Genomic DNA, 26,253 nt, shown 5'->3' on the forward strand with positions numbered 1-26,253 from the left:
GAAAACCAATGCAAGCTGAGATAGTTAGAATAGAGAAACTGACATCTCAATGGGAATTCAAGTTCTCAGTTGTGAAAACAAAAGTTATGGTATTTACATGGCAGAAAATAAAAGTTATATAAAATAGAAAATAAGTTATATAATCAAGACTTAGAACCAGTAAAAAGTATAAAGTTTTTAGGAATATAGTTTGATGAGAAAATATTATAGAAGATATGTAAGAAAGTCTTAAATATGAGCTATTTGGCTGGCAGTGACTGGGGAGAAGATAGGGAATCTTTAAAACGAATTTACACGGGACTGATCAGATCAAATATAGGTTATGGAAGTATTATTTATGGTTCATCGTCAAAGACTCATCTGGAAAAATTTGAAGTTATTCAACATCAAGCATTAAGACTTTGTACAGGAGCATCTAAAACAACTCCAACAACAGCACTGGAGTTAGAAATGGGAGAAATGCTATTAGATTTAAGTAGAACAAAATCAACAATAATGTATTGGTTAAATTCACTTGGCAATAACCCAGATCACCCAACATGAGACATCTTGAAGCTAAGAAGGCAACTTCTTTGCCATCCTATCCTACCAATCCTACGATTAGGACATACAAGACTTAATTATACACTTTTTAAAATACATAAGCTCAATACAGCGAAATGTGACTACTGAGGGATGGATGAAACAATAGAACATGCTATTTTAGAATGTCAGAAATATGTGCAGAAAGAAGATTTATGAGGAGGGAATTTGACAGGATTAAAAAAAAAGTTTAGCATAATAGACACATTGCAAAAGAACCTTGGGAGCAAACATACAAATATACAATATTTAAAAATAACTAAATTATTTAATGGAATTTGATTATATAATAGATATATATTAATCCATGATGAACCACACTCCTTACCAGTTGGTGGCACAGCTTTAGTTTTCTTTGCCAACCGCCAAATAAACCCCAGAAGAAGAAGACTCAACTATAGAAGAAGAAGCAAAGCCAACCTAGAAGCAGACGACGGAGAACTATCATGGACCCGAACACGACCATTCTGCGAGTGAAAAGAAAAAGGGGGACAGACCCCGCAGATGCTTTGTTGCTGGCGTGTAAGCGTATCCGGCCCGAATCGACCCAGAACTCTGGGGAAACGGCGCCAGAGCCCAGCGAAGCCGAGGTGGAGAACTCTGTGTTCAAACTCGTGGCGACCGTAGCGACACAGGTCAGAGGCCCGCCGCGGTGACCACACAGTTAGCCCCGGCTTAGCACGCAGCTGGTGGTGGAGATGGCATGGATCGCTCGGTGAATATGGAGTCGCCATTTGGGCGCAGTACAATAGCAGAGTTATTGTGTAGTTGAGTGGCTGTTAGCAGGCGTAGCATTATAACGTGCAGTAGCGGTGGGTGTTTGGAAACAAAGCCCTAGCTTGGCCGTTAGCCTGTGTGCTATGCTAGCCGAGGGAGTTGTTAGCTTGTTTTGTTGACGTTGAACATGGATGCTGCGGGAACCTATCCTGTATTTACTATTATCCAAATACATTATTTACTTTTTCTACTTTGATAACAGATATCTCTGATGTAACACATGTTTAATTACACTCGCTGTGGCCACAAATGTTACATTATTTGGATTTTAATTATTTATTTTAACCGTTTTTTCAGGGTGGATGGATATTACAACAAATAACTTTGCTGATTTAAAAAGGAAATTAAACACAGAATATCCTTTATACTGACACAAATAATTGAATAAGTTTTAATTTGAAAAGGCTGTAGTCTGTTCACTTATTTCTTATTCCAGCGTTAATTGCAGGCCTCCACAACAGAAAATATTGTGATATTTCTAAATATTGATAACTGTAGGAACAGTTAATAACCCACGTCGTCCTGCCTTTTTTTCTTCATGTTCCCTCGTGTTATTGGCATGCAGATTATGCATGCATGTCACTACCAAACATGACATTCAACTCTAGTACAGTTAAAAAAATTAGAATATTGTGAAGTAATTCATTGCTTTTTGTTACTCATTTCAGTAAGTGAACTCACATATTGTATAGATTTTTGCACTTACAGTGAAATATTTTAAACATTTATTTCTTGTGATTTTGATGATTATGGCTGACCGATGAGAATATTGGAAACTCATGCTGTCACACTTTAATCAGCTAATTAACTCAAAACACCTGCAAAGGTTTCCTGAGTCACTAAATGGTCTCCCAGTCTGGGTCTCAGTCTTTTTTGACCCCTGAGCCATTTTGTTATACCACGAGTTCCCCCTCAGTCAAACATGTTAGCAAAAATAGAATGTACAAAAACCGATTATTAAAAGATCATTTTATCTAAACTCCTTACCTTGAAAATGTTAATTTAGGCATTTTAATTTTTTTAGCTCAAATTGAACGAAAAGATAACTCTGTTGCTGTGAACGTAAATATGCAATCTAAATAAATACAAATCAACATAAATAATGAACCTGTCTTAGTTATAACAAAAACTGGAGCTCTTTTGTATAAGTCCTCTTAAAAACAAGCATTTAAACTTCAAAAATCAGAAAGGGAACACTTAACAAAAATAATATTCAGGCTCACTATATCAGTTTCTTTTCATCATTATAAAAAAATAAATAAAATTGAAAAAACCCAGAGAGCAAAGTGTACCGACGTCAAATTCCTTGTTTGTTTGTACGAACTTGGCAATAAAGCTGATTCTGATTTGACAGCTTTAATGAGACACCTGAGATCGCTTGTCTTTAATTAGCTTTGATAGATCTAGAGGCAAAGTGGAAACAGCTGTTACTTTTCTCTCTCTCCCTGTGGCGTAGCGTCATCCAGGTGAGCAGTAATGACACCCCTGCTCTAGTCTTTCTCACCTGTAGCTGTTTTATTGTGCCTTTTTTGCTCTTTTTGTTAAAGCTTGGTATATTTTGCACTTTGGTCCTAATAAAGCGTTACACATCCAAGAATTATTTCTACCAACTGATGATATTTACCCGTCATCTTGGGAATAAAATATTGAATGTTTCCACGTACCCCCTTCAGTGTGCTAACGTACCACTAGGGGTACAAGTACCCCCGGTTGGGAATCACTGGGCTACACGGTTATGAGGAAGACTGCTGACTGGACAGATGTCCAGAAGAGTCATTGACACCCTCCACAAGGAGGGTAAGCCACAAAGGGTGCTTGCTATAGAAGCTTACTGTTCTATCCAATTATATTCATAGAAAGTTAAGTGGAAGGAAAATTAATTCATCTGGTTCTATGACCATTCCACTTTGGGACAAGAATAGTTCAGATCTTTATAAGCCCAAAATCTATGATGTTTATGCTCATGAGAACTGAATGTCAGTCTCTGATTGCAGTCGCTTATATGCCAGTATGTTTTCCTCTCAGAAAGACTAAAGGTACCATTTTATTTTGTTTTACTTGACTTCTGCATTGAAGGAGCCATTATGACTGTAAGCTTAGGTAGTACGAACAATATAAATGACCATGTCACACATGTCTGAGCCTCTTTTGACTCGTCTGTCTCCTCCCCATCAGGATGCTCCAGTCCAGACACAGGTCCGGCAGGCTCTTGCTCGGCCCCGCACCGCCCACGCTCTACGCCCTTCTGCTGCTAGCTCACAGCGGATAATCGGGGACTTGCGGAGCACCAAGTGGAGCGCACGGAGGGAGGAACGCTACAGAATACTGTCGAGTCACCGTACGGGGCTGTCGAGGCCGACTGAGCGGGAGACCCCCCCAACAGATTCTTCAGAGGCTGTAGATGATGGCAGGACGGATAAATGTTGGGGTCTTAGTGAAATCCAGGTGGTAGATCTTGTCCATGAGGACGTGGAGGTCCCACAGAAGCCACTAAGGAAGGTGGGATCGGTATCTGCATTGTTAAATGTTCTAGCTGTTTTTAGTGGAAGTATAATTGAATGAAAACACTTCAGATAACCAGTAGCCCTTTCTTACAGAATGTTAGTTTTCTTCTGTGTTGTGAAACCTTCTGTTTTTGTCACATCTTTGCTGTGTTTCTGACCAGTCAGCTAAAAGCAGATGATGTGCGGTACTGACGAATATACAATGATAAAATGCCTCTTTTATAGAATCAAGATACTGAATTAAATCCTTTATATGCCCAGAACTAAGAGAAAGGAGCTAAGGGGTGTTTGCAAGTGGAACCTAATAATGTGGCTCACCATACGTGAGATGAATGAGCATAACTGCTTCCCCACAGCATGATGCTGCCACTGTCGTTCAGGGGGGTGTGCAGTATAAATTGCCCCAAGCTGGACTCCCATCACACGAGTTCTGAAGGCAAATGGCTGCTGTAGATCTTATTGGGAACTATCAGATTACTGTAAAGGGGATGAATGCAAATGAATTTCACACTATTTAGTGTTTCATTGATCTTGAATACTATGTGTCATTTCCCTGTCATTTTATAAGTGCCCCTGCTGTTGCTCACCTGTCTTTCTTTGTTTGTTTCTAAAGATGGTACCTTCAGACCCTGAAATGATTCTGTGTAACAACACCAAGATGCTGCGTGAGCGGCTGGACATATCTGGAGAGAAGCTGGGGACGGCGCACCGGGAGCAGGATGACGACTACGTCTACGACCTTTACTACCAGGAAACGGTCACACCAGGCTGGATCCAGGACATCCTGTCTGTCAGGGCCTATGCTGACGAGGCAGAACTGGTGTGTGTGGATAGATGGATGGACGGACAGATGAATGAGTGCTGAAATCGGAGTGAGTGAATGAAGAAATGGGGTGAATTACTACAGAGTAGCATTAAGAAGATGGGGTTTACGCAGCTGCTGGCTTTGGTTGTACCTGAGTACAAATCAGAGTAGAGTCTGATGTAAGAAGTATTACTACCCAGTACTTTTCTAATTCTGTTGGGAAACATGACATTTATTTTGCTCAAATACAGTTTGATGATAGTACTACTTAAAACACCGTTAAAACTTTATTTATTCTCCAAAGTTTTGTCACAGGTTCACATTTTGGTTTAGAGCTTGAAGCTCTTTTCTGTTTTTATATCCAGTTTTTTTTTTTTTTTTACTCTAAAACTAAACACAACGATGAACATAAATATTCTGGTCATTTTCCTCAGGTTCCGGATCTGGTGGTCCATGAAGAGGAAGTCTATGATGACGAAGATGATGAAAATGAAGAAAGCAACTGGAGGAATGACTACCCTGATGAGGACAGTGATTCAGACGGTGACAAAGAGGAGCGCTACGGAGGTAGGCCTCTCTGTTCTTCACGGTGTCAGCTACAAAACCTGGGAGCCACCAAGACCACGGCTGGAAACCTGACAGATATTTTTAGTTTTAGTCCAGCTGTATTACTGCTGATAGAGGGACAACATGATGAAACACGATGTTTTAGGCTGTGCTGCGTTGCAGGAATGTTTCTTCATTTAGTCGCTGCTGGTTGAATAAAACCTCCCCGTTTAAAAGCTTCGGTTTTTCTTTCAGGGTAAAAATGCTAATGAGGCTCTTTCAATTCTGTTTAAAAAGAAAATCTCTGTTCACATGAACATAAACAGAAACCACTGCAGAATAAAACTGATTGTGTCATTAAAGCAGAGAGATGAGGGGCATCAACTGATGGAAGTCCAGAAAAGCCTTTTTTTCACCATTATTGTCGGAGGTGTAACTCCTGAAAGCTGCAGGATGTTAGGAAATCATTCAAAGCAGGTTTTCTTGGTAAATATTGCAATCAGGGTTCATACAGGTGCTTGAAATCCTTGAAAATTGAATTTTAACAAGGTGTTTTCAAGGTCTGGAAAGTGCTTGGTATTCTAGCTGCGTAGTTCTGTAATAAAGAGCCGTCTTGATTTAAAAACATCAGTTTGAGATCATTTTGTTTTTAATGAAGTCTCAGAAAGCCTCGCTGCCACTCAGTTGGTTTGCTACTTTTCAGAATATTGACCTGTGAGCGGCAGACATCACCTGGCTAAAAGACCAGCATCCTCTAGCATAGCTATGAAGCAGACCTACTTTGAGCACGTAACTGTGTCTCGCTAGTCGAACACGTCTCCGGTGAGCGAGAGAAAACAGCATGCTAGGCAGTTGCTATTTTTAATGACCACTGGAGCAAAAAGGCTAAACACCCAACATGGTTGAAATGAGGACTAGATCCTCAGGTAGCTTCCTGCAACATCTGCAAGAAGGACCTGCAGCTTTTCATGATGGAAGAGTCGGCGCTCTCGAGCGGTAAGCCATAGTAGTGGGAGGGAGTCTTAAATTTAGGCTGGCTTAGAACTTCGAGGTCAGTTGCAAATTGATTGTTTGAAGGATTGATCCTGCTAGAGTTTTATGTACTTTACTGTACTTTAAAATGTGCAACAATGAAACCTTTTATTGAAAACGTTAGTAAAGGTGGGTAGCTAATGAATGAAGTTTTAGTTAAGCTCAGACTGACCTTGCAGTGTGGATCTAGTTGTTCAGATACAACAGACTTCTGATTTGGTTCTTTTTGAAAATGGATTCAACTTGTATAGAACTTCTACCAGCATTGTTTGCGATGTTTGCACATTAAAACATTGATCTAATCAAAGCAACTTGGCTTTAGGTGCCTTGCTAAAGAGCTAAATGTAGCAATAGGATGCTGGTGGAATCAAACCCCCCATTTGGACCCAGCCGCCCCAGAATTAGTCACACTTAAATGTTTCAGATAATTAAAGAAGCTTTTCCTGTCAGATAATCTTTATAAATACAAAAATCCATTTTCAAAACATGATTTCATTTATTAATAGAAAACATCAGTCCAAACCAACTTGGATCTTAGTGTAAAAGTAACTACATCCTTTGAGATATTAACAATTTCACATCTCGAGGATGATTACTGCCAGAAGCAGGGACATTGGGAAACATTTTTAGGATCCTCACGACTTGTTCTGTGAGCTGAATGTACAAAAGTGGAACTTTTTAAACGTCTAAAACGCTTGTCTTCTAGTTATGCTTGTGGTCATGCATCTCATGTTTTTCCCTCTGTCCAGTTTACTGGGAGGAAGAACACTCCTACTGCAGGAGGAGCTGGCAACAATACCAGAAGGATGCGTTGCATGAGCTGGGCTGCAGCGGTGAAGACGATGATGCAGAGAAATATGATTCTGACTGATCAGCTTCTTGCTGCTCCCCCCCTCGCTCAGCGAAACTCTTCAATCCCCTTTCCTCAAGGACATCTCACTCCACGAGCTTCTGTGTAGCCGAGACCAGAGAAGAAAAACATAACCCTAACAGGACCACTGCCTGTTCAGCACTCCCCTGATTTTGGACTCATGTGGCGTGCCAAAGTATTGCGATGTTAGTCATGAAGCTTCCAGAAAGCTAACTGTTCAGAGTTCAGCCAGTCGCTCCATCTCTCTGCTACACAGAGGCTCACAGAGAGTAGGTGTTATCTCCAGAAGGAACGAGAGAGCCTGTCTTTATTTTGAAGCTGTTAGAGTGAACTTATATGTGGGTGTTTGTTCCAAGTGGATGTAGAATCGTTGCACATTAGTGTGGTATGCCTCGTACGCTTCGTGCTGTTCAATACTTCTGTTGGTGAGTCGTTGTGTGTGTGTGTGTGTGGTTGCAGTTTAGAGTGTTTGCATTTCGTGCATGGTAGTGCGTACGTAAACCTAGCTGTCTTACTTTCTGCATAACGTGAAAGGCTGGTGAGGTATTTTCTGTTGCGGATGTGCGAGTTGGGTTCAGAAAAATCCAGTTCGTGGTTTGGATCGTTTCTTGAATGCTTGTTGAATTAAAGTTTCTGTAAATATGTAGATGTGTAAACAAAGAAAGCTTTCAAAATAAACACCAGAGTTTGTTTTGTGTTTCCCTGCATGAAGAACAAACTGCTTTCATCCAAGAGTTTTCCAGTTTATTTTACAATAAAGTGCAAATAAAAGGAGTAATAACAGCAAAACCAGTCTTCAATACAAATAAACTATTAATGTAAAGCAGCAACACCCAAAACCATATAAAGAACCTGTATGATGAGCCATGTAGACGAAGTACAATTATCCCTAATTTTATTAGCATCTATTACCAACATCCAGTGCCTTGTCAAAGTAGTTATAGCCCTTAAATGTTTTACAAATCACTAACTTTGCTTCCCGAGTCTTCCTCCTCTTGTCCGGCCGGTCCGTTTACAGGTCCTTCTCAAAATATTAGCATATTGTGATAAAGTTCATTATTTTCCATAATGTCATGATGAAAATTTAACATTCATATATTTTAGATTCATTGCACACTAACTGAAATATTTCAGGTCTTTTATTGTCTTAATACGGATGATTTTGGCATACAGCTCATGAAAACCCAAAATTCCTATCTCACAAAATTAGCATATGATTAAAAGGGTCTCTAAACGAGCTATGAACCTAATCATCTGAATCAACAAGTTAACTCTAAACACCTGCAAAAGATTCCTGAGGCCTTTAAAACTCCCAGCCTGGTTCATCACTCAAAACCCCAATCATGGGTAAGACTGCCGACCTGACTGCTGTCCAGAAGGCCACTATTGACACCCTCAAGCAAGAGAGTAAGACACAGAAAGACATTTCTGAATGAATAGGCTGTTCCCAGAGTGCTGTATCAAGGCACCTCAGTGGGAAGTCTGTGGGAAGGAAAAAGTGTGGCAGAAAACGCTGCACAACGAGAAGAGGTGACCGGACCCTGAGGAAGATTGTGGAGAAGGGCCGATTCCAGACCTTGGGGGACCTGCGGAAGCAGTGGACTGAGTCTGGAGTAGAAACATCTAGAGCCACCGTGCACAGGTGTGTGCAGGAAATGGGCTACAGGTGCCACATTCCCCAGGTCAAGCCACTTTTGAACCAGATACAGCGGCAGAAGCGCCTGACCTGGGCTACAGAGAAGCAGCATTGGACTGTTGCTCAGTGGTCCAAAGTACTTTTTTCGGATGAAAGCAAATTCTGCATGTCATTCGGAAATCAAGGCGCCAGAGTCTGGAGGAAGACTAGGGAGAAGGAAATGCCAGAAGTCCAGTGTCAAGTACCCACAGTCAGTGATGGTCTGGGGTGCCGTGTCCGCTGCTGGTGTTGGTCCACTGTGTTTTATCAAGGGCAGGGTCAATGCAGCTAGCTATCAGGAGATTTTGGAGCACTTCATGCTTCCATCTGCTGAAAAGCTTTATGGAAATGAAAATTTCATTTTTCAGCACGACCTGGCACCTGCTCACAGTGCCAAAACCACTGGTAAATGGTTTACTGACCATGGTATCACTGTGCTCAATTGGCCTGCCAACTCTCCTGACCTGAACCCCATAGAGAATCTGTGGGATATTGTGAAGAGAACGTTGAGAGACTCAAGACCCAACACTCTGGATGAGCTAAAGGCCGCTATCGAAGCATCCTGGGCCTCCATAAGACCTCAGCAGTGCCACAGGCTGATTGCCTCCATGCCACGCCGCATTGAAGCAGTCATTTCTGCAAAAGGATTCCCGACCAAGTATTGAGTGCATAACTGTACATGATTATTTGAAGGTTGACGTTTTTTGTATTAAAAACACTTTTCTTTTATTGGTCGGATGAAATATGCTAATTTTGTGAGATAGGAATTTTGGGTTTTCATGAGCTGTATGCCAAAATCATCCGTATTAAGACAATAAAAGACCTGAAATATTTCAGTTAGTGTGCAATGAATCTAAAATATATGAATGTTAAATTTTCATCATGACATTATGGAAAATAATGAACTTTATCACAATATGCTAATATTTTGAGAAGGACCTGTAGGTCAACGGCTATGCTGTGCTCCTTCCATTGGAATACTTTTACAAGGCACTGTGAGAACCTGGCTGACAGATTTCAGCATGTCTTTGGACTTAATACAACACACTGTCACACACAACATGGCTGTTCAAAAGGTTGCATGCTGATCCGGCTGTGATACATGATATATTAGTTGATGTATGTTCAGCTACTAGGTCATTGTAACATGTTTTTATCTGGCAGCAACATGGTGAACAGTACAATTAAGAGCTGTAGGCTTCTTTCCCAGCAGATTCTCCTGTGTGGTGAATATCTGGCACTGATGGGTAAAGTCTTTATGTAGTTGAAGCTACTGGCTTTTGTCCACCTCTGTCAGTACGCAGAAGCAGGTGTACTGGGTGAAGAATGTGAGAGAACCTGCAGTAAAACTCAACATGTTAGGAAAACCTTTTAAAAAGGTGGTTCTAATCACCTCAGTGGGGAAAAAAACTATTTGATACACTGTTGATTTTGCTGGTTTTCCCACTTGAATAGCATGTAGAAGTCTATCATTTCTATTATAGATTCTCTTCAACTGTAGAAGAATGTAATATTTGGTGCCAAAAACTTGTTTGCAATTCCAGATAGACGTTTCCTGTATTTCTTTACGAGGTTTACACTATCACAGCAGCAGGGATTTTGGACCACTCCTCCGTAAAGATCTTCTCCAGATCCCTCAGGTTTCAGGCTGTCGCTGAGCAATACGGACTTTGACCTCCCTCCAAAGATTTTCAATTGGGTTCAGATCTGGAGACTGGCTAGACCACTCCAGGACCTTGAGATGCTTCTTATGGAGCCACTCCTTAGTTGTCCTGGCTGTGTGCTTCGGGTCGTTGTCATGCTGGAAGACCCAGCCATGACCCATCTTCTACGCCCTTACTGAGGGAAGGAGGTTGTTGGCTAAGATCTCCTGATACATGGCCCCATCCATCCTCTGCTCAATACGGTGCAGTCGTCCTGTCCCCTTTGCAGAAAAGCATCCCCAAAGAATGATGTTTCCACCTCCGTGCTTCATGGTAGGGATGTTGTTCTTGGGGTTGTACTCCTCATTCTTCTTCCTCCAAATACAGCAGGTGGAGTTTAGATCAAAAAGCTTTTTTTGTCTCATCAGACCACATGACTTCTCCCATTCCTCCTGTGGATCATCCAGATGGTCACTGGCAAACTTCAGACCGGCACTGGCTTGAGCAGGGGCACCTTGGGGGTGCTGCAGGATATAATCCATGGAGGCGTAGTGAGTTACTACTGGTCTTCTTTGAGACTGTGGTCCCAGCTCTCTTCAGGTCATTGACTAGGTCCTGCCATGTAGTTCTGGGCTGATCCCTCACCTTCCTCATGATCATTGATGCCCCACGAGGTGAGATCTTGCATGGAGCCCCAGACTGAGGGAGATTGACCGTCATCTTGAACTTCTTCCATTTTCTTATAATTGCGCCAACAGTTGTTGTCTTCTCACCAAGCTGCTTGGCTATTTTCCAGCAGTCCATCCCAGCCTTGAGCAGTTCTATTTTATCCCTGATGTCCTTACAGCTCTCTGGTCTTGGCTGTTGTGGAGGTTGGAGTTTGTTTGATTGATTGTGTGGACAGGTGTGTTTTATACAGATAAGTTCAATCAGGTGCAGTTAATACAGGAAATGAGTGGAGAACAGGAGGGCTTCTTAAAGAACTAACAGGCCTGTGAGAGTCTTAAAAATCACACAATGGGATTTTCTGGATTTTTGTTTTAGATTCTCTCACTCACAGTTGAAGAGTACCTGATAAAAATGTAAAACTTCTACATGCTTTGGAAGTGGGGAAACCTGCAGAATCGGCAGTGTATCAAATACTTGTTGTTCCCACTGTATGTTAATGTGTTGTTGCCTCATGGAGCTGGGTACTCACGCAGCAACTTGATGATGATGGGTGGTCTTTTGGACTCTGGCAGATAGACGCCCAGGAAGTACACAGGAACACCTGACAGGGCGATTGCAATCCCGATCAGGGAGTTGACTGTGTCGCTGTAGAGAGGAACCGCCACGAGGAAGACGGCACACAGGCAGAACACCACTGGGTAGAACAGTGTGAGCTGCAGAGTCATATCAGGAGGGAGAAGATGAAACACTCGGCCAGAGTTAAACACATTGGACCTTCTGCTCTGCATTTATTTTAACTATACTGAAAAATCCTTCCTCTAATCATCTGGAAAAAAAACAATATTTGCTGAAAGTAAAACTGAATTGGCGTTGCTTGTGCTGGTTCTGTGCTGAGGATTTATTTCATGTTTGTTTTCTATTGATTAGTTCAACCAGGTTGTGCTTTAATCAAATGTAGCCTTCTTCTAATCAACCCAGTTCAGATAAATGACAATAATACACTACCTTGAGAGGTCGGGGTCTGTCGGGGTGCTTCCAGCGAAGGTAGATCTGGCCGGCGACAGACAGACCCATGAAGAACCAGTAACTGAAGCTGTAGTAGTTGATAAGTTGGAAGACATCTTCCACTGTGAGGTAGATCAGTGACATGATGCACTGGGCAGTGGATAGGACAACAGATACAGAATTCAGTAACAGTTTTCACCAAAATCTCATCATTAAATGAGTCAGTGTGAGACATTTAATCACAAATTACTCTCTGAAATAATCCTTAATATTCTCAACTATTTTTTTAACAGCGTAAAACAATACGTATACGTTTCCACTCCATGCCCTCACCACAGTTCTCACACTGTGATACCAATACCTCCTCAGTAAATACCAAGGTTCCCATGTACCACCATACCAGCAGACATTTGAAAACCATAATAAAGTAAAATAATAGAAAACAGACTTTTTGAGTTTATTTAGTTTTTTCATAGCGACAAAAAACGGGTTTCTTCCATTAGCGCAGTAGGTTTGGTATATTTAGTTTTATGTGTTTTATAACACGCCATGAGATGGACCACCGCTAAATAAATACACGGGATTCAAGTGAATTGTAGTTAAAATGTTATTCTGATTTTACAGCACAAAACAGCAACTTCAAAGTTTAACATGGCTGCCATGTGTTTAAACCGTGATGATAGCTGCTGAAATTGATTATTTATTTGCACTTCTGTAGGTTGGTTAGTCTTTAAATGGAATCTAAATTTTCACACATGCATAGTAATGTACAGTCTGTTACTGAAAATATCCTTAGTGTTAAATTATTGTTTCAATACAGAGACATGCAATGAAATGCACTCTTATTAGCATGCATTGCTAGTACTAGTTAGCTTGTGCTCACTGAACACATCAATTAGCATACGTTGGGTTTGATGTCAGGAACCCAGAAGAACCCACACTTGTTCTGGGTTCAGTTTCTCTGTTTCAGTTTACACGGGAAGTTCAGCTGTTTCTGTTTGAAACAGAAATCTCTGTGCTTGAACAACTCACCTTTTTGGAAGTTTGTGCTCATTAGCATCATTTGTCTTTCTATTCATCTTGTAAATAATTGTTTCTTCTAAGTATCACTTAAGGCAACTCAAGTCCCAACCAGGGAACTTGTAACAGTTTTAATTTCTAGCATTAAAATCTGTTTAGGGCAGTTTATTTTTTTCTCTTACATTGAAGATCAGCGCAGGGATTGGAGTGAATCTTTGTATATGGATCATAGAAAGAGCATCTGGAAGGTGACCCTCCCGGGACCCTACAAAGAACAACCTGGACACCACAAATATGAATAGTTGTAATGTTAAAATGTCTACAAGACTGCATATTTTCACGTGATGTTCACAAATGGTTCATCTCATCTGGAGGTTTCTACCTGGATGCAGCTATAATGGAAGCATTTAGGCCTCCATAACAGGACAGAGCTACAGCAATGGGGATGATCCAGTTCATGACACCCAGCGTGTGATCTGCAAAAGTCTAAGGAGAACACAGAAGGGTAGCAGCTGCATCTACACATGCATCTTGATCTAATCTCCACCTTATTCAGAAGCAGACTGTTTACTCACCACAGCCACGGCATCACTGGCCAGCACAGCACTAACATCCAGAACAGCATAGTAGGCCACATTGGTGAGAATGTAGATGATGGTGACAATTGGCATGGAAATGGCAATGGCTAGAGGTAGGTTCCTGTATCAGCAGCACATCTGATCATTAGAAGCATTCAGACTTACTGCTGCTTTCTGCACGAGACGTACGGAGCAAATAAAAGTCACCTTTCTGGGTTTTTGATCTCCTCCGTTACAAAGTTAAGGGTGTCCCAGCCAGAATATGAGAAGAGTGCAGAGTACATTGCCAGAGCGATATCCCCAGGATCTGTAGACGAGCCCTCGAAGGATGACTTAAAGTTGTCTGTGTAGCCTGAAAATTTAAAAGAAACTTTTATATTGTGGACATAAGGCAGGTCATGACTCCTGTTGTTAGGCTGTTGATCCACCATCAATATCTGATTATGGTTCGCACTAGAAGTGAATTTAATGCATAACACAAGCAATACAAATAGTTCAAGTAGATAAAAGAGGCTGGAATTAAGCAGTAGTGGAAAACGTCCTGTATACAGCCCTGATAAAACAGTGTGGGCTTTACATATCAAGACATAAAAGATCGTCTCGTATCCACTTTGTCATAGAATGATCTTAAAATAAACCATCAGGTATATTTGTTTTATGATTGATCATTCCAGATTAATTCAAAGAAGTATAAGAAAGATGTACGTAATTAGGAGGTCAATGCATTTCCCACAAAAAGTCTATTGTCCTACAGTGAGGGATTTTTCACAAGAAGAAAGCCGAGTCATTGTCTTCACAACGTTGGTTGTCTCAGCAAGCTGAGTCTCCGGTCTCACAGCAAAACTGCATCCCAGCTTATAGACTTGTCCTAAATGTTAACGTTGAGGAGCATGTGCCTACAGGAGAAAAAGAAAACAAACTGGCTTGGCTCTTTAAGACAGATTGCCAAGGTGAAACCCCTTTCATTAACTGCTCTGACACTGAACAATACAACTTTAAACTGTGCAGATCTATGCTGAAAGCTGCCTAATTTCACTAATTTGCAATAATAAATAAAATACCACCATTTATACCTATTGTAGCCATGTTGCTATTTTCAGCTGGACAATATCTATTTAATTTAGAAACAGTTTGACATTAAACACACTGGTACCATTTGTTATATAAGTGTAAATAAATTATGAATAACAAATATAAATAAATAAAAAGGCAGTAAGGGATTAATCAATGCATTTGAACAGTGGTCACAACATCTTATTGCTACTTCTCTCCTGATTCCTATGGCAGCAGTAGGGAAAACCTCTGCTTACTTTTTTACCCTGCCTTAATAAAAACTAAATAACAGTGTAATATGTCAAACATTGTGTTTATTATCTTTTAAGACATTGGGATACTCTAATAATATTTGAAACCAGACCGCTAAGAAAGGGACGTTTTTTCCACATAGGTCTGATTTCTGGTATTGTAGAACTGGATGCCATGTGTGCGTTTCCTTTTCTTCTTTTCACTGCCGCGGGGACTCCACTCACCCTGACACAGCTTGACAATACCAGTAACTATGATGACGATGAGTGCCGCCACCTTCGCATAGGTAAAAACGTCCTGCACACGGGTGCCCCACTTTACATAAGCCGAGTTTATGAATGTCAGTAGACCTGTGGAGAGAGCAAACCTTCACACATGGAGCAACAGGGACACGAGCAAACAGCAGTGGGACGTTGCATGGTTGAAAGGTACTCACATATGCATGCAGCAGCGATGAGGCGCGCTGCTGCGTATGGTGGTTCACAAGTTGCAAACAGCGGCTGTACCAGGTAGTTTGCAAACGTAATGGCTATGACTGCCTGGCTGGTGGGTTCAATGATCAACAGGGATGTCCACAGACGAATGAATGCAATGAAGCCACCAAATGACTCCAGGATGTATGCATATGAAGCCCCTGATTTAGTGATTGTGGTGCCCAGCTCAGCATAGCAGAGGGCCCCAACAACTGAAAACAGGCCCCCAATGGCCCAGATGACTAGTGACAGGCCGTAGGAGGCGCTGTAGATGAGCACGCCCTTGGGAGAGACAAAGATGCCAGAGCCAATCATGTTTCCCACAATCAAACTGACCCCGTTGAGCAGCGTGATCTCCTTCTTAAGCTTCATGCTTTCTTTGGAATAGTTCTGATAAGTGGAAGACTGAACGGCGCTGCCGTTTGCTCTGTGGGATCCTTCACCATTGGCCATGATGTTGGTCTCCGGGCTGAACCAGCGGGACCTACCCAACAGCTGGCGACAACCTGTCCAACAGATTCCAAGTACAGTCTTTGTTATTAGAACCGAGCTCAAATGTTCAGTAGCAGCTCAGGAAGCAACAGCAGACTTGCTGCATCATCATCATCATCATCAGCCAGACAAGACATTGTTTGTGCCTGATAGTCTTCAGTAAGTTTAGAATTTGGATCACGTTACTGTAGACATGGCCCCCTCAGAAAGGCACACGGAACCAAAAATAACTCCTGAATACAAACAGGAAGCTGATAACATTGTTTCTTCCTGTGAAAAAAGTCAACTCTAGGGAGACGGCTCTACTGAGCCAGTGTTTGCTCCAAAGTTGCCTCCTCTACAGATAATCATAGGGAGACCCGTTTTATTTGAAAATCAGCTCATTCAGCTTTTACAATATGTTTAAATGTTTCTTTGGGTTTGTGGGGAGCAGGCCCGTATACCTCTGAAGGGTGGTCCAGCTCTTTACTATAGCTAAGAAACTTCTGGATATTGTTCACGTGATCACGGGATTTAACATGACATTGAAACACAACTGGTGCACAATTACAAATGAAAATGATGCATGGTTTTCTATATATTTGACAAAACCTGAAAAGTATGACTGGTCAATAATTTGAAAGCCCACTCTTAGCTACAAATATGGCTTTATGGTCTGGGTGATGGTCTCTGCTAGTTTCTTCTTTGCAGCTGAGTTCAAGCTCAGTCAGACCTGTTGGACAGCATCTGTGAACATCAGTTTTCCAAGTCTGGCCACAGATTCTCAATTGTGCTTGGACTTTGACTAGGCCTTTTAACACATAAATATTCTTTGGTTTTAATGTCCTTTATGCCTCAACGCATGGAGAAAAACTGTTTGCTGAAGTGTAAACCTTATCAGCAGTGGACATATATGACCAGGCCCCCAGACGTCCATGCCACATGTATGACTGTGAGATAAACAGAATACTGATGGCTAACTGTTACATAACTGAGCATCTCCATCTCAGCATAAAATAGCAAATCATTTTTACAGTTAGACTTTTATCCTTAAAACAAAAATAGAGAGTCCTGAAATCCAACATTTTCCACCTTTTATTTTTTTCATACTTATTCAGGTTTGGAAGAATACTAAAGTCAGATTTTAGTTATTTTTCTTTACCTTTCAGGATCTGACTTTTTTTTTTTTTTTCATCCATGGCTTTGCACCATGTGTTTTTCAACCCAGTGCGAATCAACAACAGAGGAGCTGAGTGTAGGAGGAGCCAAACATGACAAAACCTGGGATGAGGAAAACCTCTTCAACAAATTCTTGCACATCTCAGAGCTACTTGGAAAATAATAGCAGCCAGGATGAATAGACAGCGGGCTTGAAAACCTGCTTACGTTCCACCGACACTCAGTCCAACATGAGGAACCCGTTTTTAAACGGACATCTGACTGTACTACAAATGTAGATAAATCATCGCTATAACTAAAAGGCAGAGCGGAAGTTATTTGCAACCATAACTTGTTTCCCCTATTATGGATAAATGGACAGATTTTGAACATCTGCCAGAGCGACAAGCGACCTAAAAAGAAAACAAGCCGCATCGGACGGTTCTGCGTCAGGCTGCCACACTTCACATTTAGTTTCCGCTCAAGAATATCAAAATAAAACCAAACAGCGCGTAAATTTAGAGCACCTTCGACCTTCCGTTTATTGAATATAATAAATATAATAAGTTATCCAGCTTTATTTAAGTTACCGCCATTCACTGTTAAAAACGGAAGGAGCTCGCTTAACAGCCGGCTGTGTTATTTCAACCTGAAATATGAACGTGAATTCTCTATTTAAGACAGTGACTAACTAGTTGTTCTTCATTGAACATTTAGCTGGACGCAGCTACTTCCTGTCTCGCCTCTGTTTCGCTAACTTGCCACAGACATGTCTCTTTTGTCCTGTTTCCCGAGCTAACAAAATAAAAACACTCCATAGAGCATCAAGTAGAGACTTTATGTTCTCGGCGGCAGGAGTCGGACTGTAACTGTCAGGTCTTACCTTTGCTGTCTCTTTAAATTTCTCCCTTGATGTTTATGACCTGCAGCACTGCGCCACAGACCCATCTGCAGCCCCGCAAACAACACGCTGCTGCTGCTGCTGCTGCTGCTGGAGGAGGCATCATGTAACGGGACATAGGCTGGCTGGAAGCATCCTATCCTCTAACACAACCTGTACATGACCTCTGACACTGACACAGCCTGTGCCATTACTTCTGGACATCTCAGGACATATAGAAACAGTCAAGAAAATAATGAATTTAACAATAACACAACTGAAAAATGCCACGAAGCCCTTAGATTTCGACACATTTATTCACAAGAAGAGAACCTTTTATGTGGTGAAAAACACAAATTAAAAAAAAGAGACGAAAACAAAGCCAAACCTTGCCACCCAAATAAGATGTATTCCTGTGCAGGGATTTACATCGTTTGTTTCAGAGGTTATATACAAGAGGAAAGCTCTACGTTTGTGAAATTAGACAGTAAAAGAATAAAAAGTGTAAAAACTATGCAGTGAGTACAAATACAAAAGCATTGCAATGCCTTAAAAACCTTGAACCTTCTTGTGTTTTGCCATCAACCACAAACTTCAATATATTTTATCTGAATATCATGTGATAGACAACAGAAAGAAGAGCATTTGTGAAGTAGGAGGAAATTATACAGAGGTTTCAAAGAATTGTTTTTTTTACTAATACAAATCTGAAAATTAATGTTGCCTATTGGCCATCTCGTTTTACCAATAAAATCCAGTGAGATGTCAGAAGTCACATAATTAGTAAATAGAGTCTGAGTATGAATAAAGCTGTTCCTTGATGGGTTCAGACCTTTATTAGTGAACAAACGTGACCAACATGAAGATTAAGCAACACAGACAGGATAGGGATAATGGTGCGGAGAATAAAGAAAGGTTATCCTAATGTTTGAACATCTCACAGAGGAACACAGAAAGTGTGTGACACAATGGCAAACCTACCAAGACATGGCCATCCACCTAAACTGTCAGGTCTGGCAAGGGTATGATTAAACAGAGAAGCAGCCAAGATGTCCATGGTTGCTCTGGAGGAGCTACATAGATCCACAGCTCAGATGAGAGAGCTACGAGTCCTGGACACCTCTTCCAGTATAATGGAAGCCAATCCTAAAAGAAAGCCATGTGGGAGACACAGCAAATGTGAAACAAGGTGCTCTGTTCAGATGAGGCATGCATATAAGGTTTGGCACAGCAAATCACACTGAGCACAACAACCTTCATGTTAAATATGGTGGGGGCAGTGTCATGCTGTGGGATGGTAACTTTAGTGGAGATAGGGAAACTAGACAGAGTTGGAGTTAAACACCTGCAAAAAAAAAACAAGGCTGCAAAATCCTTGAACCTGGCACAGATGCTCACCTTCCAGCAGAACAACAACCATAAACATACAGCCAGAGTTGCAAAGGAGTGATTTAGATCTATGGTTCTCGAACTGTGGCACTAGTACCACTACTTTACAGCACAGGCTGCCTTTAGTGATCTTCTGAAGGAATGTTGTCATCAGTTATTTCCAAATGAACTGTGATGTAGTGGATTACAGTGATCCAGAAACAAGCTGCTACCTATGTTGGGTTTCAGTCATCTCTGTCAGAACTTTAACATGGAAATGACTTTGAGCCCAGCTTAACCAGGCTTCATTTGAACTAAGTAGGACCAAATTGGTATGTTTTAATTTGAGTCTGTCTGTATGTTTGGGTTGAAATGGATTTTTTTCTGTTGTGAGATGGTATGTAGGTGAGGTGAAATTAACTGAAAAAACTGCGGGATTTGTTAATTAAGGAGCTTAAAAACCAGGCTAACTGCCATTATTTGATTGCACATTTTTTCACAACTATCTGCACCCTCTCCATTGTGAGATCAATAAAATCTATCTTATCTTATTATAAACCCTAACAAATAACAGTGCAGTATTCTGCATATTGTACTTTCAAACACTGTAGCAACATGTTCACTAAAACATACAGCATGTGCTACTTTGTCTTTGGCTGATGTGAGGATACAAACTGGCAGAAGTGTGAATAAAGTGTTTTTACTGAAGCTATTGCTAGGTTTTTATTTGCTAGGCAGCCATATTGGATTTTGAGATCAAGTCTGGTGAGAAACCTCTAATTTTTCCACAAAGAACTGTAACTCCTCTAAATCAATTGTTTTCATCTATACGTTAATATTTAAGCATAAGGTAATTACATCTTTCAACCAATTGTGTGGTTGGCAACAGATACGTTTTTTGTTTGTTTTCATTTTTAAAATAATACAAGAAACTGAAAAAGTCCAAGTCCTTCTGTACTACTGTTTTAAAACATCTGATTTGGGTACTTGGGGAAAAAATGTGTTTACTGATGTAGTATTTGGTTTAAAAACCTTCAGAGCCACTAAATCAAACCGTATTCATGTGTCAGAATGGTCTAGTCAAAGTCCGGACCCAACTCCAGGTGAGAATCTGTCACTAATATAAACAAGGTTTCAGCACCAGATGCTGGTCAAACATTCTGTGCATAATTACCCACCTGGCTCGGTAGTAGCAGAATCTGGATGCTACACCGCCATTCCCACAGTTTGGACCGGCCCACTGCTCAAAACATCTGAGACATTATAAGGAAAACATAAATACTGGACAAAGAAAGAGACTGACTGACTGCAAGAATGAGAAAACATTTCTATTTTAGTCCTCTCCTCTTTCACAGTTTTATCACCATGCTGAAGCTAGTCTGCCACCATGTTTCCGTCCTTCTCAACCTGACCCAGAGAGAATGTGAAGAGAAGAAATGTAATTAGAAGGACTATGCTAGAAGCATGTGGCAGAGAAGGGGAACCTGACCGGTATGTGTCATCACTGTGTGAGCATAACAGTGAAACACACTAATCTACAGCACAGAACTGAATTAATAAAGTGTTACACAGGTAGGTAATACGGGGGTTGGACAGGAAATTTAAAATCATTGTCTTACTGCGATGATACATTGTGAGAGGCCTTGCTTATGCAGCTCAACAATCCAACTACGTGTAGACAGTGAGCTTTTTTGGCTTTACCATCAGGAGGTCCAAACATTGTAAATACCTGACAGAAAATTGTGGCAAACCATAAATAACAGCCGGAATAAACTTAATACAATCAAAAGAGAAACTTCTAATTAATTAAAGAAAGGTCACTTCTTTTTAGATTGAAATAACATTTATTTTTATTGTTTAGCAGAATTTACCTTTTTGGTTTTTGGCTGTGAAACAGCTGATAAAAAACATTTAATAAGAAATTTAACCAGTCAGCTTCTTCTGTATCTGAAGTGATGCCTATTTATGAAAAAGCACAAAGAAATGAAAAAAAGAGGAGGGTGTGATCCACACAAGAAGTGTCTGTTTCACCAAAACATATTTTATTAAGAGTCCATACAGACATATGCAAAAGCTCAGATATACACAAGGATTTTACTGAATATTTTTCAAAATAAAAAAAGTGCAAACATCACAGCATCTAGAACTTGTATGTTCTTCTGGGAAGGAAATAATAAATTCATCAAAATGATAAAAATTAAATTTGATGAATAAAGTATTTTTGAATTTGAATTGAATAAACGTGGAGATTTAGCAGTCAAATGCTTTATTCTAACACATTTTGGGTTTATTTCAAGAGTTATTATTTTTCCTGAATTCACTAAAAACATGTTTTTTTCAGCAAAACATTTAGTTTTTAATTACTACCACCAAGTGTACATGACAGGTATTCTAGGTAGAGCACACAGCAGCTAAGTGAGGCTAAACAACACAACAGCAGTCTAAAGTGCTATTTCAAATGGCTTCTCAACTAAATATCAAAAAAGCACAGGTCAAAACCAACAAACAGTTCAAATATAAAAGCTTATCTAAGGGAACTTTTCAGTAATCACACATTGTTCCTGATATACAATAAAATCACAGCACAGTAGGATACAAATATTAAGTTTTACGTTTCTCTGTCTGGTAATAAAGCTTAACGTCATTCCCAAAGAATTCTGAATCGCCACTAATAAGCTGTTTGTTCTTTAACTAGAACCAGTCTAGAGATACTGTAGATGCAGGCTCCGGGCCTGAGATTGAACTTCCTGAGTAACTGGGAGGTGGGAGCGGGGCTCTTTCATACAAGTACAGGACACAAGCATTAGTTTATCAAGTAAATGCCTTTATATTCTTTCGTCTTTTGTCATTCGATTTGAAATAACTTTCACACTTATCTCCTCTGAAGAGATCAGATACTGAGATGTGATTATACTCAATCTGAAACTGACACTTACTAATGAAGCCGAAAATTAAAGAGCATCTGCTAATATTGTAGTCTCAGTTCTTGAATCCCAAGCAGAACCAATACTACAAAAGAGAACAGAGAGGCCTTAGCTTGGAGGTTTACAGCAATGGATGATGCAGTGATACACGGTCAAGCATTATGAGGTCTACAAGAGATCCAGTTCCCCATAACAGCACAAAAAGAATCTGTTAACTATTGTTTCTCTTCTGAAAAATCCCATTAACGTGATTTTCCAACAGTGCCAAAGTATTTAACATTTAAGATTCACATATATAGTAACTTACTAAACTTATCATCTTGCAATGCTTCTATGGAAACCTGCATCATATCTATTACCTAGATATTACTTTTTAACACTTCTTATTAAAGATGATTGGATCCTAATTTTGTGGCTAACGTGTTATTTTCACTGTTTGTAAAGATTTACTTAGCCGAGACAGATTTTAGCTAATTGATTTTTAAAAACTGTAATATAAGACAATATAATAGTATTACTCAAAGTATTCTTTATAGTCTTCCTGCCAGGAACGCTCATTAGTTATTTATATTCTGATCAGAGGCAAGGTCCCACTGTGTGTGAGAGAGCAGTTATAGTAAGACAAGTTTTGACTATTTTAAAACCAACACAGAATCATTGTGGATGGGATATTGTAAATTGTTTTTAGCATCTTATCTTTAGCATTGCTAGCAGTCTCTTTTTAGATTCCCCTGAGAATATAACTGAGAGATCCAAAAGGCTGCCAACGTTTTCAACTCCAGCATGTTCTATAACAGACAGTCTGGAAGTTGAAAAGGATGAACTTTGCTGTAATACTTTAAGCCTTCCTGTTACCTGAGGTAAGTCTTGCTCTCTCTCACAGGCTGATTTAACCACAGATATGTATCAACATGTCGTAGAAAAGAAATCTTCCTTTAAAATGGCCTTTAAAGCTTCTTACACCATTGGTGCTCCAATTTGAGATTTTTTTTGGAAACACCTCACTGATACTGAAAATAAATACCTTGGGAAATAAATACCAATAAATAAATCGGTCAGTCACTGGTCGAGGTCCACCAAGCTGAAATTCGTCAGATACTGATCAACAGCTGTTTTTTTTTTTTGCAACATCTCTATTTATAAAACAAATTGATCATTTTCATACCAATTTTTGGCCCATATGCCAGAAGTTAGATGAACTCCCCTAGAGATGCCACTGGTCTCACCATACGAACCTGCTAAAAATGTGCCGTGGATTTAAAAACTAAGACTTTGATGTGTTCTGAAAGTCTCTAAGATATAAATATGATGGGATCGGCAGGAAGAAAGCCAGTTTAAAAGCAATCCTGCCCCACAACCCATAGATTATAAACGACCTACTGCTAACATATCAGCACCAGACACTCACAGGACATATTGAGTTGTTCTTTGCCAGTGACCAGACAGGCCAGAGCTGTTCTGAAGGCAGAAAGGTGATCTACTTAATGAGAGGGTGGTCATATTGTTATGACTGATAAATTATAATCAGGTATATTGATTACAAAGATCTTGAAGAAGAGTTGACATAGAAGGGTTGGATTAACATATTGTGGTTATATATACAACAAATCCCTTCAAGTCTGATGAGACACAATCAGTAGTTTGTTAGGGGTGTCATATCATCCCAACTTTGACACTAAAGGTGTGGTTAAACCACTGAACTCTGTTTTAAAGTGATTGTGTTAGTCTTTATAAGTTCATTCAGTGTGATTGTGCTAACCAATCAGGCTGGTCTTCAACGTTTCCTGTTTAAACATCACAGCATAACAAACTCATACATTCCTTCACCTGACCTGACAGCACTGGCTCTGGAGAGAATCTTGTCATTTACAATGATACAGTCTCACAGTAGACTGGATTTTAATTATATACGGGTTGGATTTGGTCACTGTACTCCACACCTTTTACTTGGAGTGCTTAACTCTTCTCTGTGGTCTGCAGCATGTGTTGCTTGGCAGATCCGGAGCTGGTACTTCCTAGAACCGACCTGTGGGCCTGTTTCCGTATCCAGTCCAGAATAACGAACCTCAGCATCAGAAAGAAACCTGGGAAACAGACCAAAACAAGATTAGTTTGCTAGTTCACATCTCCAAAGCTTTGGTTGATTTATTTTGGATACGAAAACAAACCATCTACCATTAGATGTTTCATATCGACCACATTTCATACATAAATAAAATCTACCAGCAAGAGGCCACTCAGATTTAACTGGCCCTCTAAGGGCAAATAAACTAAGTACATGAGTACGTAATGATGGCCAAAGACTAAATTGACCCAAACCAATCCAAAACCCACTACAGTTAATGAATGACAGAGACCAACAGTTCTGAGATATACATTTGTATGAATCCATGCTAAACACAGTAAAGTTAATTCACATTATTAGGTGACAGTGGGAGGTAGGGGTTTGTCCTGTAACCGGTGGAGTGCTGAGTCCTTGGGCAAGACACTTCACCCGCCTTGCCTGTTGATGGTGGTCAGAGGGCTCGGTGGCGCCTGTGCATGGCAGCCACACCTCTGTCAGTCTGCCCCAGGGCAGCTGTGACTACAATGAAGCTTACCAATGTCAGAGTGAATAGGTGGATGACTGATTGTAGTGTGAAGTGCTTTGGGGTCTCTGGGGACTTGATAAAGCGCTATACAAGTGCAGGCCATTTACCATTATTTTAACTTTCGGCTGCCTATCATTCCCACACTGATACAATGGACCTTTACCAACAAATACTTGACCACTTATCACTGAGACGACAATGAAAATGTCCCTGTCCACATCAACAGATTAAAACAGTGAAACTCCTGAAGGCTTCACTTTCTCTGCATTTCTGTTTTAGAAATGAGCAAAGAATATAAAGTTAATCCCAAATGATAAACTCACGCTTTAGCAAAACTAAGCATAAAAAGGACAATCAGTACAGGATGTTCACCACCAACACTAACCTTGAAAAGAGTTTAGGAAGCAGGAGAGGAAGAGAATAAAGTCTGATAGTGGGTCATAGTTCAGGAAGGTCAGACCCCAAGTTGTTCCAAAGAGGCAGCTTAGACCCCAGATGCTGAGAAAAGCCACTCGGTTCTGCTTCCATTCATCCCTGGTGCGGATTTTCCGGTAGACAAGAAAGAGCATAATGACCCCGGAAGACACCAGAATGGCAAGGATTGTCATGGTGGTGAAATAATGAGCCAGTAAGGCCCTTTGGTCAGTTACTTTCATCCAGCACCTGCAAAAAAGTAAAAAAAATTCAACTAGAAGTTAAAGGGAATGATCCCAAATTCAAATGTACTTCCTCTAGCAGACATGTACAGGTTAAAGTTCTTGATTCTTTTATTCACCACCCTGAAATCACTGCTTGTTCAGCCATAGAAAGGATCTGCTCAGATAATGTTAGATCAGATGTGAGAAAGCTTACATCCGATAAGGATTAGAGATGTTCTCAGCTGGTACAATCTCTACCGTTCCATAAATATCTCCCAGAGCAGCCAGGGTAACAACAGGAACAGCAGGCAGAACTGGAAGACATTTTTTAAAGGTCAAACATGCACTTTAGCATAACCTTCAGGACTAGATGCATTTTCAGAGATAATACTTTACACACTCACCAAAACCGATCAGGAACCACACAAAAGGGCTTGGGGAGGATCGGAACACCATGTAGACCAACCAGAAGGTGTTAAACACTTCTATCCCCATCCAGGTAAGGGAGCTGAGTAGGGCATAGTGGAGCATGGCTCCCACCCAGGTGCACATGTTCTCCACTTCCACGTTGGCCAACACCCCAGTCAAGAAGAAGAGCAGACTGAGGAAGGCCAGGGATAATGCTAGGCCCATGTGGATGGTTATAGACTGCTCCTTTGATCGCCTCCTGAGGGGACACAGGAAGGGGAATGAGCAGGTTACCAACGAAAAAACACGGTTGACAATTAAAAACAGGTA

General features: G+C 40.5%; 3 protein-coding genes across 3 annotated transcripts in view; 1 reads left to right on the forward strand and 2 right to left on the reverse strand.

The window, feature by feature from the left end:
- Positions 1 to 971: 971 nt before the first annotated feature.
- slc7a6os (solute carrier family 7 member 6 opposite strand) lies at positions 972 to 7,795 on the forward strand. The gene is made up of 5 exons (XM_047364152.1): positions 972 to 1,217; positions 3,535 to 3,858; positions 4,477 to 4,683; positions 5,103 to 5,235; positions 6,996 to 7,795. The coding sequence occupies exons 1-5, from the start codon at positions 1,029 to 1,031 to the stop codon at positions 7,115 to 7,117; spliced, it is 975 nt and encodes a 324-aa protein (XP_047220108.1). The 5' UTR covers positions 972 to 1,028; the 3' UTR covers positions 7,118 to 7,795.
- Positions 7,796 to 9,661: 1,866 nt separating this feature from the next.
- slc7a6 (solute carrier family 7 member 6) lies at positions 9,662 to 18,120 on the reverse strand. Its single transcript, XM_047362258.1, has 10 exons — positions 17,998 to 18,120; positions 15,449 to 15,991; positions 15,237 to 15,362; positions 13,915 to 14,059; positions 13,705 to 13,828; positions 13,512 to 13,615; positions 13,312 to 13,408; positions 12,110 to 12,259; positions 11,634 to 11,817; positions 9,662 to 10,130 (listed from the first exon to the last, which is right to left on the reverse strand). The coding sequence occupies exons 2-10, from the start codon at positions 15,936 to 15,938 to the stop codon at positions 10,063 to 10,065; spliced, it is 1,488 nt and encodes a 495-aa protein (XP_047218214.1). The 5' UTR covers positions 15,939 to 15,991; positions 17,998 to 18,120; the 3' UTR covers positions 9,662 to 10,062.
- Positions 18,121 to 21,383: 3,263 nt separating this feature from the next.
- LOC124867421 (adhesion G-protein coupled receptor G5-like) overlaps positions 21,384 to 26,253 on the reverse strand; it is a 36,712-nt gene continuing 31,842 nt past the window's right edge. The window contains exons 12-15 of the mRNA XM_047363854.1: positions 25,920 to 26,182; positions 25,730 to 25,829; positions 25,263 to 25,540; positions 21,384 to 24,370 (exon numbers count right to left, since the gene is read on the reverse strand). Of these exons, the coding sequence (XP_047219810.1) occupies positions 24,243 to 24,370; positions 25,263 to 25,540; positions 25,730 to 25,829; positions 25,920 to 26,182 (769 nt within the window). The 3' untranslated portion in view covers positions 21,384 to 24,242. The remainder of the gene's footprint in view (positions 24,371 to 25,262; positions 25,541 to 25,729; positions 25,830 to 25,919; positions 26,183 to 26,253) is intronic.

The sequence above is a fragment of the Girardinichthys multiradiatus genome, chromosome 4, assembly GCF_021462225.1.
Source record: "Girardinichthys multiradiatus isolate DD_20200921_A chromosome 4, DD_fGirMul_XY1, whole genome shotgun sequence".
NCBI classification, from domain to species: domain Eukaryota; kingdom Metazoa; phylum Chordata; class Actinopteri; order Cyprinodontiformes; family Goodeidae; genus Girardinichthys; species Girardinichthys multiradiatus.